The sequence below is a fragment of the Dermacentor andersoni genome, chromosome 7, assembly GCF_023375885.2.
Source record: "Dermacentor andersoni chromosome 7, qqDerAnde1_hic_scaffold, whole genome shotgun sequence".
Lineage (NCBI taxonomy): Eukaryota > Metazoa > Arthropoda > Arachnida > Ixodida > Ixodidae > Dermacentor > Dermacentor andersoni.
Window position 1 is genome coordinate 144,996,995 of NC_092820.1, and position 17,449 is coordinate 145,014,443.

At 47.3% G+C, this 17,449-nt stretch overlaps 1 protein-coding gene across 1 annotated transcript in view; it reads left to right on the forward strand.

Moving 5' to 3' along the window:
• Positions 1 to 17,449, forward strand: part of LOC129385522 (uncharacterized) — a 38,381-nt gene that overhangs the window by 12,664 nt on the left and 8,268 nt on the right. Inside the window, exons 5-8 of the mRNA XM_055072157.1 lie at positions 1,537 to 2,790; positions 5,803 to 5,853; positions 8,844 to 9,051; positions 11,003 to 11,150. Of these exons, the coding sequence (XP_054928132.1) occupies positions 1,537 to 2,790; positions 5,803 to 5,853; positions 8,844 to 9,051; positions 11,003 to 11,150 (1,661 nt within the window). The remainder of the gene's footprint in view (positions 1 to 1,536; positions 2,791 to 5,802; positions 5,854 to 8,843; positions 9,052 to 11,002; positions 11,151 to 17,449) is intronic.

The following is a 17,449-nucleotide window of genomic DNA, read 5'->3' on the forward strand; positions in this document are numbered from 1 at the left end:
CGCAAGGTGGAGAGAAGTAATATATATGTATATATAACCCTGGGAGTGTTAGCCAGCGCCACCACTCACAGACCTTGGCGGCGGACTTGAAACGTCCTTTTTGCCGCAGGCGTCACGAGAACGTGACCTTTTTGGGTGAGAACGTGATCTTTTTGGGTTTTGGGTCACCCAAAAAGATCACGTTCTCGTGACGCTTGCGGCAAAAAGGACGTTCCAGGTCCGCCGCCAAGGTCTGTGAGTGATGGCGCTGGCTAACACTCCCACGGTTCTATTAGTACACATAAATACCCTAGAAAGTTGATGGGGAAACGCCGCCGCGGTAGCTCAATTGGTATAACATCGCACGCGAAATGCGAAGGTTGTTGGTTCGGTTCCCACCTGCGGCAAGTTGTTTTTTCATCCACTCTAATTTCCATTATTTATCGTTACATTATTTCATTTATTACGCACAAGTAATTTCCCCTATGTTGTCCTTGGTGTGAGTGTTTGTTGGCTTCTCATGATATGGGTAATAAAAATCGTTCTCGTTTATATATCTATATATATATATATAAACGAGAAGAAAGGGGGTTACTGAGGGGCCCCATTTTTATTAGTCATATCATGAGAAGCCAACAGACACTGCCACCAAGGACAACATAGGGAAAATTAGTTGTGCTTAATAAATGCAATAAACGATAAATTACGGGAAATGAAAGTGGATAAAGAAACAACTTGCCGCAGGTGGGGAACGATCTCACAACCTTTGCATAAGGTTGTGTGATCACTCTCCACTTGCGGGGTAGTTAAATTCTTTCATGAATCGAAGACGAACGTAAGAACCACGGGGGACACGTACGTGAGTGCTTGGCGGAACAAGTTTCTGTGGAAGGCAGTGTTGTGCCCTTCTTCTGTACAGTATACCTTGAAGCGCATTTAGGTTACGGCAGAAATACTCCTCTCTCAATGTATTTCCAAGACACCACAATATTATGAAAATTATTTAAGATAGCGTAACTTGAATAGACTATTTCAGTTACGTACAAGTCTGACCTACCTGCTCGTTAATTTATCCCGTCACACACAAAAGCGCTGTCGCTGTCGCAACCGTGCATTCAAGTTACCGTTGTGATTCAATGCATAAAAGAAAGTTTTGTTAAAGTGAGTGGACCAACCGTGCATTTTCGTGGTGACATTAATGGCTGATATCTCCAAACTGGTGTCATTCTGCAAATGAAATCGAATTAGACACGCCACGAAGACGCAACCGCTACAACTTGTAAAGTGCCATATGTGCCATAACGTAATCAGGAAATTAATTCGCGACTGCCTGCTACTTAGTTGAATGTGTGTTTTGATTTCTCATACTAGTAATGCCCACCTTCCTCAATAACCTAGTTGAAGGTCTAGAATTGCGTTATGAGCATCAGCCGATCTTTAAGGTGTCTGTAAAACTGAAAAATTGTAACCCAATATAGCCGCAGCTTCTGCGTCATTCTTAAACTCTGTCAGAGAAGCATTTGTATGACGACGCATTCTTGCCCTTGTGACCCGTAGATGACGGACAAGATGACATCGACAACAGCGACGGTGGCGACGTTGGCGGAGGTGGCGGTAGTAGACTCCCTCCTGCGGCACCAGTCCCTATAAGAGCTAGAATGCCAGCTTCGACGACCACGCCTCCATCAGTAGTCCCAGCAAGTGGACCGAGAGGACCGGTACCTCCATCTGGCGGACCAGTTCCGCAACAAGGGGGTCCAGCTCCCCCATCTGGGGGCCCAGGTGCGCCCCAAGGGGTACCAGCGCCGCCATCTGGAGGACCGGGTTCGCCACAAGGGGGACGAGCTCCCCCATCTGGGCTCCCAGGTGCGCCCCAAGGGGGACCAGCGCCGCCATCTGGAGGACCGGGTTCGCCACAAGGGGGACGAGCTCCCCCATCTGGGGTCCCAGGTGCGCCCCAAGGGGGACCAGCGCCGCCATCTGGGGGACCGGGTTCGCCACAAGGGGGACGAGCTCCCCCATCTGGGGTCCCAGGTGCGCCCCAAGGGGGACCAGCGCCGCCATCTGGGGGACCGGGTTCGCCACAAGGGGGACGAGCTCCCCCATCTGGGGTCCCAGGTGCGCCCCAAGGGGGACCAGCGCCGCCATCTCGAGGACCGGGTTCGCCACAAGGGGGACGAGCTCCCCCATCTGGGGTCCCAGGTGCGCCCAAAGGGGGACCAGCGCCGCCATCTGGGGGACCGGGTTCGCCACAAGGGAGACCAGGTTCGCCACAAGGGAGACCAGGTTCGCCACAAGGGGGACCAGCTATCCCATCTGGGGGGCCAGGTGCGCCCCAAGGGGGACCAGCGCCGCCATCTAGGGGACCGGGTTCGCCACAAGGGAGACCAGCTGCCCCATCTAAGCGCCCAGGTTCGCCACAAGGCCGACCAGGTTCACCACAAGGGAGACCAGGTTCGCCACAAGGGAGACCAGGTTCGCCACAAGGGGGACCAGCTCCCCCATCTGGTGTGCCAGTTCCGCCACCTGGGGGACGAGTTCCGCCATCTGCGGCCCCTGTTCCGCCATCTGGGGGACCTCCATCTCCACCGGGGGGACCAGTATCGCCACCTGGGGGACCAGTGCCTCCACCGGCAAGACCAGTTCCTCCACCGGTAAGACCAGCTCCCTCACCAACGAGACCAATTCCCCCACCAACGAGACCGGCTACCCCATCAACGAGACCGGCTGCCCGACGGACGAGACGAACTCGTCCACCGAGGAGGCGATTTACTCCACGGGTGAGACCGTCTCCTCCACCGGCGCCACCGAGTGAGCACTAGTTTCTCTTTTTTCTGCGTTCATAAGTTTTTGATCATGACAGACACGTGGGGCAATTAACGGTACGATTCGTCGACTGTACACGTCATCGGACGAAGGGATTCACCCGGTGTACGAAGATGCGGAGCACTCGTACAGGCATACGACCACTCTTCTCCAATATCCCCGCAGGCACATTTCGCGCCGCGCTATGCCTGCGCATTTACTTTTCTTCCCCGGAAAACGACAAACCAATCAACTGCGCGCAACGCTCCTTCGCTGCCGTACAAACCGCATCCCTGAAGCACGTGCATGCTTGCCAGTGGCAGACACACGGGTACCCCGCAACGACGAGCGGGCCGCGTGTTTTGGGCATCGTTGACAGCCACTGATTGTAACACTGTAGTTAATAAGACTAGCTCGATGGCCGTTGGACCCGCAGTAGACATCGCTACGCCCTTTGCCGCAGCTCGTCATGAGAAACTAGTTTTACAAACTTCTTGTAGAGGCGGCGAAGCATACAGAATTATGAGTCGGATATAAAGCTGGAAGTATACTAAGCTTGGCTATCCTCCTGAGACCCCTTGTACAATAATTGCACATTGACGTCAGTCCTTTATAAAAATCGCTGAACTAATTTTGTAGTCGTATCGCTGACGACAAGAACTGATTCGGATAGGAGTGCAAGGAGAGTATATTGGTGATGTCAAAAGCATTGATGTGACACCACGTACACTTCAAAACCTCGCCAAATAGACGCGCCCTATATGACGTATTTGAAGACACAACCCGCGGTAAACCGAAACTCACGACACCACATATATGAAGTCAAACGCATGCAAAACTTTGTGCAAGTGATTTATGGATATCACTGCCAATAGCTTCTGAAATAATTGGCACTGTTTCGATTGGGACCGCTGAGTGTCACAAACTACGTCAAAATCGGTACGCTCGCGAAATGCGTTTCCAACGCTTTGAGAGGAGCTGAATCCAGGATGCAACGTCACTTTCCCAATCCACTGCACAATGTAACAGTTTCATTTTTTTTTTGTAGTTTGACAAAGAAAATCTGTTTCTGCGAAAACATATATAACAAGACCATTTGTTTATGTACGAAAAGATACTGTTATCTTCATATAACCCTGGTTTTCGAACAAAAAAAAAAACACTTCTTGTTTCACATTCGTAACATATTAGTTGGTAAAAACAAGCTGACTTAACAAGCTATTATATTCCGGAGGTGTCTTCGGCTACATTCACACATGCTATCGGAGGAGGCGGAAGTGGCAAAAACTTCATAAAATCCTGCCGCCTAGACGGCAAAACGAACGGAAAACCAGGCGGTGAGTCAGATCGGTCTCGGACCAATATTTTCGCAATGGCGAAGCGTAAAGCCGTTCTGCTTCACCGGACGCTGCACGAGCATGTTAACATCGGGTCGTAAAATTTAACTTCTTCCGTTGTTAATTGTTCACTTTTTTAGGCAGAACTAGCTAAAAGTATCAGAACTTTGTCTTCTTCCTCTTCCATGGTAGACGAAAGTTGATGACGACACGGGCAGTTGTGCGAAATGGTAGCTTTCAGTGACTGATAAGTCAATGCATCAACAAACTGCTTGAAGTGGTGTGATGAAAAGCGCCACCACACGGAGAAACTTACGCAGGTTAGATGGATGTGGGCGAAAGCGGCCGTGGTTTGCGCTGCAGTGGCGAAACGAATGTGAACATCTTGGACACGCGCGGAAAAGATTTTGCGCCCGCTTTGGCCTTTCCGCCCGCTCGGCGCTTCCCAAGTGTGAACGTTGCCTTCCGGTCTCACGAGAATGTGTTGAAGCGTTCGAAGAGTCAGGCATACCAATCGAATAGGAGCTGTGTCCACATACTCGCTCCACCGATGGTTGCATCAGATCCCGGAGGCATCATTTTTCTCGCTGCATTCGCCGCAAGCGATGCGGGAGCCCAAAACACGTCGTTGACGTCATGCTTCGGATACGTCCAGTAACACCGGACGTAGTGGCATGTTGTTGGGTTGCAGAAAGGTATAACTTCCTTTACGTACCGGAATGTGCGTTTTTGTCTTACAATGGTACAGAAGGATGATCTTGCTCGATTTCGCAGGAAGATATCATTGTATTGTGCGGATCGTTCAATATGGCACTTGGTCAATGTTACTTGTCTGATTTTTAAGGGAAAAAAAGAGCTGCCAAGTTGCCTTTGTCTGCGTCTTGGATGTCTGCTTCTGTAGTACTGGAACATTAGAGAAAGTAAATTCGGCAGCTGCACTAAAGACTGCCTACGTGAGGGAATGCGAAAGCATTATACAGTCCCTCTGGTGAAATCTTCTTTTTCTGCGCGCGTTACTCATAGGCGCAATCTCTCGCCTCCGTTCTAACGAAGGCGAGAGAGAGATTCGGCCTCGGTAACACCAAATTAAAATGCGCCCTGTCTTAACGAGCCCTCTTGCTGGCGAAGAGTTCATAGCTCGAAGGTCCACTCATCGGCGTTCAATCGGGCATTAATGTTTTTTTTTATTTGATACACTCATGACGTGGCGCTATTTCCTCCCTATTGGCTACGCCGTCACGTGACCAATGACGCACGAACTCCGCACACGTTGCGTCAACCAGAACCATGTAGCCGCACGGACACTTTTTGGTACTTTCAGTCACGCCCACAGATTTTCGCTTTATGGGGCAAATAACGCTTTCGCATTAATAATGGATGTAGGCTGTTCGTTACGACTAAGTCGTATACGGTGAATTGCCTGACGCATTTTGCGCTCAACGCGTGTACATTGCAAAGAATGGCAAAGGCGTGCACACAGGGACGCAAGTGGACAACACGAACGCGGCATTCGTGTTCTCCACTTCTCCTCTGTCCGTGACTGCACCCCTTACCCTTTATTTGCATTATGAATCCTTACCAACCAGCTCAACTTTCTGTCGTTCTAAGCGTGTACCTTACTTCGTTCACAATGGCTCGGTTTTCAAGACACGCGACTCATTCTGACTTTTCCCGCCCGCAGCAACCCCGAAGCCGACAACGACAACGACGACGACGACGCAGCTGCCGATATGTAAGCAATAGTCGCCGCCACTTTCGATAAATAGAAATGGGCGGATAAGCTTTTTTTCTGGTAGTTCCAAAGCGCCCGAACTGACTCGTTCACACTGAGGCGACCGTCGTTCGGAGGTTCGCGGATCCAAATCGGCGGCGGCGCATTCCGCCGCACCGATCGGTGTTCTTTATAGCGATTTCTGCCGCTCCTGCCGCCACCCGAGTCTCTCGTCGCGTGGACCAATCAGAACTCGACTCCGCGACTGATTCATGCCTTGCGAGTTACGTAGTCAGCAATTTCCTTGTTTCTTTCTTCTTTATTTATTTATTTATTTATTTTATTTTATTTCATTTTTTTTTTTTTTTTTGCAGGGGTAAAGAGAGGCAAGTGCTTGTTGTCGCACGTCGGTATTCTCAGGGATAACGTTAAGAGACAGAAAGAGAGCAGTGTGGAACAGAGAAGAAACGGCGACAGCGAAAAATTCTGGTTTAACATTGAAAGAAAAAGTGGAGCTGGGGAGGGCATGTTATGCGCAAGACAGGCAACCGGAGGGCCATTAGTGTTACCGAATGGGTTCCAGGGGAAGGAAGCGCCGTTGGGGATGGAAAAAAAATTAGGTGGGGTGATGAAATTAGGAGATTTGCAGGCGCAAACTGGAATCAGCTAGCGCAAGACTGGGGTAGTTGGAGATCACTGGGAGAGGTCTTCGTCACACCCCCCGCCAGTGGGTATAAATATGGGCTGCTGCTGCTGATGATGATGATAGCTGGTACATGTAAAATTGGACCGATCACGTTGGTTCCCGGTGAGCACCGCCCTGGTTACGACGCGCCATGCTTCGCCTGGCGGCACTCCGCAAATCATTGATCGCGTTTGATCTCGTCTTCTCACGATCTGTCTCGACAGGCTGCGTCAGCTGGCGCGCAAATGAAGAAGTTCACAGAGGCTTCGAGAATATTGCCCGGTTCTGTACGGCAAGCGCCACCCCAAGCACAAGTAGAATTTCGAGAAAGACGAGCTCGCGCGAAAACTTATAAAAGCGCGAACCTTACGCTCGCGCAGGAGAGTATAGGGGGACGTGGTAGTAGGGAGGGTGGGAATGGGGCTGGGCGTGGCTGGAAAGGGGGAGTGCAAGATAAAGTTCACGCTTGGCAGATTACGCTAGTAGTAAAATAAGGCGAGCTTCTTTCATCTTCTTTTTCTACCTTTCGTGGTGTTTCGCGGTGTTCACGAAATGCGAATGATGTGAACGACGCGGCATTTCGGCGGCAAGAGATTCCGCGCCGCTGTATACGCACCGACGGTCCCAGTGTGAATGAGACGCAAGTTCAAGCGTGAAGAAGATAGCCGGCATGTATGGGGTCAAGGTAAATTTGGAAGCACAAAAAGCGTGCGCACAATATGCCAGCTTCCAGATTCAGCCCTGCCACGAACGCCAAGTGACCCGGGGTTAGAAATCGCTGGGCTCGGTTGTTTCATGAGAACTCTTCTTCGTTGACCGGCCACCGATTTGACCGGTGTGTTCTGCTCATACGAGCAGCTTTGAGCGTTCGAATTGATTTGCAGATACAAGTGCTGAGAGTAGTAACTGGAACAAATGTACCAATTACTTATTTTTCTCTATCACTATGCTTGGACGTAACATTTAGCCTTACGAAATGCACGTAATAAATGCGGACGTTCACTTACCTTATTACCTTGTTTGGCTCAAAATATGGTCGCTTATTGTATCGATGGTCACCTTAGAGACTATTGTGGACAAGTATCATTTCTTTATTCATAAGTGTTGCGGTGCTTTCCCAAGCAGACAACTGTAGGCAGTGTGACGTAGAAATACAGAACACAGTCTATCGCGTCAGTACTCCTTTAGGTCATGTGCACTGTGGCATTAGGTAAACTCCTTGGTTATGAAGTAAACAAGCTCCGCAAGTTGTTATAAATGTATTTTTTTGCATTGTTGGTAGTAGCACTGATATTCACAAAAAGGGCATCTGAATGGGAACTCCAGTTGCCGTTGCTTAAACAAAAGGGAGATAAAATACCTGATCTCGCCATACTAGTAAATTAACATTTTGCAGTAGCGAGAAAACCACTCTTACCGTGGTGCCAACCTTGGTAAGCCTGAACACGCACGTAGGTGAAGAAATTTTGTACATTTACCTTTCGGTCATCTGTAAAACTTAACCGCAGTGCACCAGTCTAAATCAAAGGCAGCATTTTAAGGTAAACGAAATTTCAGAAGGCCGCCGAAATTTCGACTACGGAACATCCCTTCTAATAACATGGCACGTTTACGACACTTAATCGTAACGTCGTCGTTTATGCGTTATAGCAATGCTTTGTTTGGCCAGGATTAAATCATTGACACACCGCAGCAGCATAGTTAGGAATAAGTGCCTCAAACGCGCGTGTTATCAGAAGGGCGCGTGCCCTTTCGACGTTGCTTACTGAAAGCTGTTGAAATTTGGGCGACGTTTTGAAATATAATTTTGTTGTCGAAATGCCACGCGATGAAATTCGGCAGGTGCCTGCAGGGTAAATGTCCAAAACCCTCGGTGCGAAAACCAAAGACTGGTGGCGACGGTCACTGTTAAGTTCCCGCACCATACCCGTCGTGACGTCATAGATTTCGTATAGCGTCTGCTTAGGATAAGTTAATTTCTTTATGGGCTTTAACATACTTTGCAGTGTGTTCTAAAAAGGGGGCCGAATAGAGAACTGCAAAAGTTCCGAGAACGGTTGCTGAACCACAGCGGCCCAAATGCGTTTCAACACGTAATTCGCAAAATTGAAGATTGGCTTCCATTTTCTCTTCTAATATAAACAACCTCATTACCACTAAATTAACAAAAATGGAATTTGGGAAAGAATACTTCGGATTATATTACAACCTAAACAACCCCTTGTGGTCAGAAATCATCTGTTGTGTCCCACCATAACACGTGCCCCGTAATCATAACGTGATTTTGGCGCGTAATATCTCAGAACCTTTCTTTTTTTTAACCCAGACCGGGAGCTTCTGTGTACAGTGGGCGACACAGCAGTCGTAGTGTCCGTGTACCCTCCAGACAGGATGTGTACGTACTTGTACTACACACACGTGATCATCCAGGGGAACAACATATACGGCGCGAAAGTGGAGAGCAGCTGGATGAGTTACAAGTATGTGGCCTTGAGATACCGCAAGGTCAAGATGGGAGTCTCCTTCGACCACCGGTGAGGAGCACGTGCTCTAAAAGGCTGCTACTGCTACGTGTCACCTTCCGCTTCAATCGCTATTGGCGCAGACTACGCCTAACACCTTGAAACGGATGATGATGATGATGATGATGACGATGATGCCACCACACACTGGACCACGACCTCGTACCGGAAGAGGGTGCTGATTATAATTATGACGCCTAAAGTTCTCTAGAGGAGGGATTTGCATAATACGGTTGTGATAACGCAGACTACTCCGACTACTCTGAAGAGAATCGATCGTGATGGTGACGCGATTATTGCGACGAGGAATGGAGATGCAGGCTACGAATAACAGCGCGAAAACAAGAGGCAGGAGCGATGGTGAGGAAGGCTTCAGCTGCCACGTTAAAACTAATCGAAGGACGATGACAACTAAGCCTAACGCTGAGCTAGGTTTCAGGATGACGATGATGATGATGATGGTGATGATGACGGCGACGACGAACATGTTGCTTTTCCTTTCGGTTCATGGTGTTAGGCGTGTTTTTCATTAGTCACAACAGCAGCAGCTGCAAATAGATGGTACGCGCGCTGCGTTTCAGAGACTGGATCGTTCGCATTGCCTCGAGTATTTTTTTTTTATTTAGTTATCGAGTGAGCCTGCGGTTTAGCCCGCAGGACTCGATCATCAATGTATAGCATTCCATGTAGGTAGCTCGATCATCTCGGCAATGACCCACTGGTAGAGCGTCCGTTTCGTATGCGGGAAGTAAGGTGTTAAAATCGAAGAGCCTCCGGAAACATGCAGTTGTTTTTTTTACTTTTTATTGGGTAAAAATGCCCCCTCCCATCCCCACTCCATCCTTGTGTTCGGCTACTTGAGGGAATTCGCATCTCCACAAAAAAACAAAAAAAAACAGTGGGGGTAGGTCTGTGTGGTTGTGTGTGTGATCTCTGGGTGGGCCCTTGTCCCACCACACGGCGTTGGCGACAAGCATTCCCCGCGGCTGTGACGTGCAGACTTAGAGCTGTCGCTGGGCGCCCGCCGGTAAAATAAATACAAGCGCCCTCACAACCAGGTAGGTGGTCGACCGTTACGGGACCTGAACGCTCGGATCTAAATGGGGTGTTTGTCCCCAAGCCGAGGCCGTCCCCACCTAAGGGGTGCATTGAGACACCACGTGCGATATGGCCTCCGTGGGAACGACCCAAACCACATCCACGCGACTCCTCGCGTGGCACCTTTTTTTTTTTTTTTTTGTATCTCACAGACTTCCTTTAAGGCTTCGAAAAAAAAACTTACATGTAGTACGTATTGAGTAGCAGAAAGCTGGATGAGGAATTTTTCCGGATCTTCTACAATTATATCGACGACAGTTTGCTCCGACTGTAACATTTAGATGTCGAAAAATTAATAGTAACTAATTAGGTAATTAGGCGAAATACAAAGAATAGCCTGACTTGCACCGAGCGACGGCGAGCAGCTTACTTTGCTTTTGTCTACATACGTGGCACTTAACATACTTTAATATTCTTGCACTAGTTAGGTGGACATGGTATACCCGTTGTTCCACAAAACGAGTCCCCGCTTGCGTCGGTTTTCCTTCCTCGAGAAACCATAAGAAAAAATATTATTTGACAATATTGATTAGTTAATCCTCTAACTGAATATGCATCAAATATGAAATTTCATTAGATTCATATTACATATTTCTAATGTTCGCACGAGCCTCATAAAGGGTTACGAGAATAAAGCGTTTAAGACGCACCACGTAGAGGTTGAGAGAACGAGATTGGTAGAACGTGCTGCCTCTGCATTTAAAAGGGAATGCTCGTGCCGTCATCAGCATCAGCCGACGCCGCGAATGCATCGCAAACAACGTTCCATGAGGTTGCATACCGTCATTTTTAGCATTCGACAGTCCATGAGGCCTTCTGTTGCTTCCACGCCACCACCCCGTGACCCATCTTGCTTCCGTTTCAGGTACATCACCGCGGCCAAGATAAAAAATTCCGCCAGTGCTTTGGCCCAGCTGTCCAATAACAACATTCGGCACTTCGGCGTGCTCAATGTCGTCACGGAGGTCGGTGACCTTGTCAAAGCAGTGCTGCCCATGCAACAAGTTTTTGAGGTGAGTAATCGCTGCGCAAATCGAAATTCCGTCGGGTTCTGCCCTCAATTAACGATGCCACGTACGGGGGCCCGTCGGTTCTCTACGCGCCATCGACTGCGTCCGATGCGACACGCGCATTTGCGCAGCACAATGCATAATCGCAGTTGTACCTCGCAAACTTGTACCGCTGCTACTCTGTGCAGACACACACTCGCACAGAGCGAGAGGAATAACGCCTTAACCAGAATGAAGAAGCTTGCGGTGTATTTTTGACCGTTGACGCGCCTGCCGGGCGCCAGGCGGCGTCGGCTGACCACGTGCAGAACCTTGCAACACCGAGCGCGACGCTCCGTGCAGAATGGAGACAACCTGGGCGTCTACTGCGGCGTCGGGCACGCGAATGGCGGATACACACGAGCGCCGCCAACGCGTCCCTACGGAGTCCGGCAAAGGCGTCTACTACGGCGTCCGCCATTCGCGTGCCCAACGCCGTTGTAGAAGGCGCGGTTGTCTCCACTCGGGCGTGGAGAATACCGAGCCACCCTAGCCCGTACCGTACCACAGCGCCCTCACCCGTACAAGAAAGACGGCCGACGCCAAAAATCTGTCGCAAACTTGTTCCTTGTCCCTGGGTCTTACGAGGAGGAGAAAGGTCTCGGCTTTGGCAGCCTCGATGCATTGTGGCCGCGTACGGGGATGTAAGTGTAGGATGAAGAATGGTCACCTGTGCCGCGATCTTATAGCGATGCCTTTAACCGACGCTAAAGCCTTTCGACGCTTTTGGCATTCGTGAGTAGCTGCGCTCGACGCTCCATCCAAGGCAGAGCATCTCTTGACCCCTCACGAACGCGAAAAGCGCCAAGAGGCATCGCTCCATTATCGCGGCCCTGCTCCTTATTCCACTTTCTATACATGTCGCCTGCGTGTTAAAGGTGCCTTTAAACACGTTTTGGACAGAATAAGAAAACGTTGCCACTCGGTCGCTGAGGCTGCTCTGAACGTGTCAACCAGCTATTACGGCACTGCATGCAGCAGGGGATATACAATCTCGTGTCGGAGACAGTGAAAGTTCGCTTCCTTTCGCTTCTGTTATGCCATCATGCAACTTCATGCCAAGGAGCTGGCCCACGAACGCTATTGGCTGATTTCGTCAGTGCGAACAGCGTTCTCGGCAATACATAATTGCTCATTTGAATTAAAATGCAACAATATATGTTTGCGACCTCGAAAATACCGAAAAACCATATTATGTCATGTTTGCACTGCTTGTAGCTGCGTCAGCTGCGCGTGGACTCCGAGGTGGCAGTGGCTTGCTGCGTCATACTTACTACGTCACATAGAGAACTCGGGCGCTGCTACCGTTCAGCCAGCTTGGCAATGGTGGGTAGTACATGGATTTGTCTTATCTTCGTGCTTGGGACTTCAGGCGTTCTTCTCGCTAAGTCTATTACACTTTATCTGGGCCGAAATTAGTCTAATTTTCAAAGCAATTCGTACTTTTTTTAATGCAGAAGGTAATAACACTGTACAAAGATACATGATCACTGCTTTTCCACGGGTCCGTAACATGACTTCAATATCGGGCTTCCATTTTCAAAGTCCTGTGCTCGAATCCTGCCGTCGGACAGTTTAAATAATGTCCGTTTAATTATTTACAACGCAGAACTTTATTAACAATGATCACTTTACACCGTCACGAAGCCACTGAAAGCCAGAAGGACGAAGTTTAGGCCAGTCCGTGTACTGCACATCGTGCCCGCTCTGGCTGAACCACCCTGCTCGCAGCTCACGCAGACACTAGTGCCAGACTTACCTGTGGTAATTATTGTGTGAAACTCTTATGTGGTGTGAAGCGTAGTTTACCGCGGCCACCACGGGGTGCCGCGACGAGTGCTTTCGCCGCCGCGGTACTCAACTTTTAGCCGGGTCTTTGCCCTCTTGGCTTCTCCGCTGTGCAACTGCCAGCACGCTAGTGGAGACGAAAATTAAAAAAAAAACGGGTATCGGTGCGGTAACTGCACTGTTCTTTAAAAGTTAGCCCACACTATGGTTAGTAAGAATGTATTTCAGGGGCCTATTAAAGTACCTTGAAACAGCGGTTGTGTTATTTTTTTTTGTTTCAAAACTGAGAACACATCGGAGTAAGCGCGACGGTTTTCAGTGAACACCTTCCCACAGCAAATGTTGAAAAAAGAAATTACCTACTAATAACGGACATTTCAAGAGCGTAATGTACAGCTTCCTCGTTACTCCTCAACACAATGTTTCCCGTCAGCTGGAGTGGCGCTAATAGCTGCGACCTGCCTGTGGGTGGTGGCCAAAGCATGGCGTTCATGAATCATGGTGAGTTTCCCCCTCTGCAGTTGCTTTTGGTGCGTACAGCCAGCAAAAGCATAGCCTTCAAGATTGGTTTCTGCTACTAGGTCGGAGCCATTGCTGGGGCGTTCAATTGGACACTACCTATTTTGACTGAACTGAACTGAACTGAACTGAACTGAACTGAACTGAACTGAACTGGACTGGACTGGACTGGACTGGACTGGACTGGACTGGACTGACTGATATTTTTATACAATGTTTGCATATAATGAGTTTCGCTTTTACCTGCCCGTGACTGCTGCTGTGTTCCTAATAGGCACGAGCGTCACGTCGTGTGGAACGCGCGCCAGCGTCTATTAGGCTCTGGACGCACGAATGAAAAGTGTCAATGTTCGTCCTTACCTCTGTCTTTGGCATCGTGAACTTATTTGAGCACCTACCTGTGCTCACCACTCTTGTTTAGACAAACATCAACTTTGTCCTCGTAACTTCACATTGTCGATCTCTCGCTGTCCGCTATTTTATGTCCGTTTAGATTGTGAGTGTTGCAGTGCCTAAGCATAGACATTGCATACCAACTAAGCTGTGACCGATTCGGTGCATAAAGATGAACATTGCGTGAGACTGCACGGTGCTCAGGTGAAAATAAAGACAATCGTAATTGAGGGGAGGCATTTGAGGCTTTTGAGGGGAGGCATTTACTTTTGTTTGTAAGAAGGTTTACCAGCCTAACCAAGTGATACTTGCATACTGTAGACAGCAGCACGAACAGGGGCAGACGACGGACGACGAAATAGGTAGGAGCACACACGAGTGCAAGCTCAACTAAAAGTTTACTTTTGATGACAGAGGTATTAAAGACCCTGGTCAACATGACAAAGGTACAAAGCCGTGCATGCGTGGCAGAAACAGCCACGTGCAAAAAGAAAAAATATAAAAAAGCCATGTGATCTAGAATAAACGTGCGTGAATAACGAGAATTATCGGACAAATCTTTCGAAAAAGCGAAAGATTTGTCCGATAAGTGACACTACCGAACGAGAAATACTCTTTTTGAGAACTGCAACTTTTTCCCACTAAGGGCAACAGATAACTTGGTTATGCATTTGTTTCGTTTGTGATCAATAAATATTGCTTCTGGAACTCCTCCGGTGTTGCGGTATAGAGCAGAAAGAACGATTGTTTCATCACAAAGACCAGAACACAAGAGGACTTATGGAAGAATTATTTACTGATCACGAAGAAAAATTCATAAAGCAAGGTTTCTGTGACCCTTAGTGGGAAAGAGTTGCTGCAGTACTTCTCGTTAATATCACTTACAGGACAAACCTTTCGATTTTGATGTTTTTGTTAGTTTTTGACGCACATGTTTATGCTACAGGACGTCTTTCGGTCATTTTTTGTTGTGCCGGGGTGTTTCTACTGCGCATCCATGGCTTTTTCTTTGTGAAGTTGGCCGGTACCCGCCGTGGTTGCTCAGTGGATGGTGTTGGGCTACTGAGCACGAGGTCGCGGGATCGAATACCGGCCACGGCGACCGCATTTCGATGGGGGCGATATGCGAAAACACCCGTGTACTTAGATTTAGGTGCACGTTAAAGAACCCCAGGTGGTCAAAATTTCCGGAGTCCTCCACTACGGCGTGCCTCATAATCAGAAAGTGTTTTTGGCACGTAAAACCCCATAATTTATTATTAAGTTGGCCAGTGTGTTTAAAATCTTTGTCTTCACGAATAAACTTCTAGTTGAGTCAGCGTTCATGTGTGTTCCTACCTTAATTCATCCTTCTCGTCTCTGTTTGGGTGGTTGTCAAATCTAAATGTACACCGAATTGGCGAAGTGTCCATAGAATTGATACATGAAGTTATTTGCGCTATCTATTTCAGGAAGAACGCTATAGGGTCTTATCTTCTCTTTGTTTTTAACACTGGTGTACATTTTTCTAGTTCAACTTCAAGGAGTCCCCTGAGGAAGGCAATAACAGTGATGGTAACTTCCTTTGTGTTTAATATTTATGAATTTCATTGTTTCAAGGCATGACATGTCACATGCCTGTTTGTAGGTATGCAAGCATTCTTATTTTTAAACATACTAAGCTCTACTTTTTGGTTTTCATGACGCTGCTTTGTACTGTGCTGCATTCTCTAGGCGCAGGAACCTTTTTTATGCCGTAAGTGCATGTGTTCTTTTTGTATACATTGGAGAAAAAATTGTCGTGAGCTTAAATATGCATGTATATCACTTGTAATTTTTTTTCAACATGGGTGCTGTATCTCCCTCCGTCTTTGTTACTGTGTTACTGCTTTTTCCCAATTTTTATGGAACTTTTATGTATCTTATGCTATAAAATTCTGGTAGCACTTTAATGACATTTTACCTGCGCAATTGAGGTCATTGGTGTTTCGTATACGTATTTATTTGCGTTTTTCACTGTCTCAACAATCTGGCTGTCCAGTCATTGAAACCTTTTCTCATCCTTTATGACTATTTCTCAGCTACTTGATACTGCAAGTGCAGGTGACCATTTATTTGGCTGTTTGGAATTGTGTTCGCCGTGTGTTACTACCAATTTTCTGTGCTAAATAATTATTTTTTCTCTTATCGTTCAAGGTATTATCCTTGCCTTATCTCTTTATTGACGGAGGTACCACGTAGTTGCTGGGTATAGGGAAAAATGCCCCAAAAAGTGCTCTAATTACCTTTGTGCAAATCCAGAAAAATTACCTGAAAATGAGCTCACTAAATTAAGGAAATCCCACCAACAAACTATTCTGTACACCCCAAATTAACATAATCAAATGGCGTACTGTTTGTTCTTGACTTGAGCCAGGGAGATAAGCTACATTCATTAAACAAAATTTTACAAGTTTATTTCTGAAGAAAGCAAACCTGGCTCGTCAGAAACATGATTCAGGTGTTCACCATGCCCGACAACTTTCTGAATGATGTCTCGTCAAATAATAGCTAAGTTGACTGATGTTATTTTATCAAATAATTCGGCAACATGGAAATATATACATCTCGAAGACAAAAAGCTCAGGCAAGTCTACTTTGGTCCTTCACTAAATTTTAATCGCGGTGAAAGATGTGTGCTAAAGCTTGTATATATTTACGTGAAGTCATTTGTTTCAAGTCTGTTAGTTTCCCTTCTCACAGTCAGCCGTAGCTCTTCCTGTGATGTGTTGATGTGCGAAACATTTTAATGTAACATATTCAGATGTATTTTATGTATTCACACGCAAGCAGCTTCAAGTGTTCATGTGTTCAAAGTTGGTTGTTACAAGGGTATGCTTAAGCCCTGCCTTTTGAGTCGCTTTGCCTTCTAGTCAAAAACTTAAGTAGAAAGTGAAGTCCACAAGGATCGTTTTGATTTAATTCATATGTATAGGTTTTTTCAGATGTATTTACACTGCTAGAGTGCTGTAGGTACTAGCCTATGTCTCCAGGTTCGATTTAGTGGTGCCTTATGTACTGTAATAATGTATCACTGCACGCATATTTAGTGTAAATAAAGGTACTTCAAATTGATCAGTCTCTACTTTCCTTTTGTTTGTTTGGGAAGGTGACGAGCAGGCACCGGGGCATGCAAGTGTGGACAGCAAAGCGATTTCAATATATGAATAAAAATCCACTAGCCCAACGAAACGTCAATCATATTTCAATGGCATCTCAACTAGGCTACAATATACTTTTCAGTGCTGTGGCAATAACTCAACAACAGGTCAATAGAGCTACCATAACGTCAATTCAACGCAAAATCAATGGTAACCCAACAACCATCCAACAAAACCAACACAACGGGCCGTCAAAGCACAATGGACTTTCAATGGTAACTTAATTATTCAACATTGAGATACTCAATGGTGTTTCAATTAAATTTCAGTGGCCAATATTCAAGAGCTCTCAACACTCAACTCAACAATTCTCCAACTCTCAATAATTCCTCAAAAAAAACTCAACATTGGCCAACGATATTTCAATGGCTTCTCAATATTTTT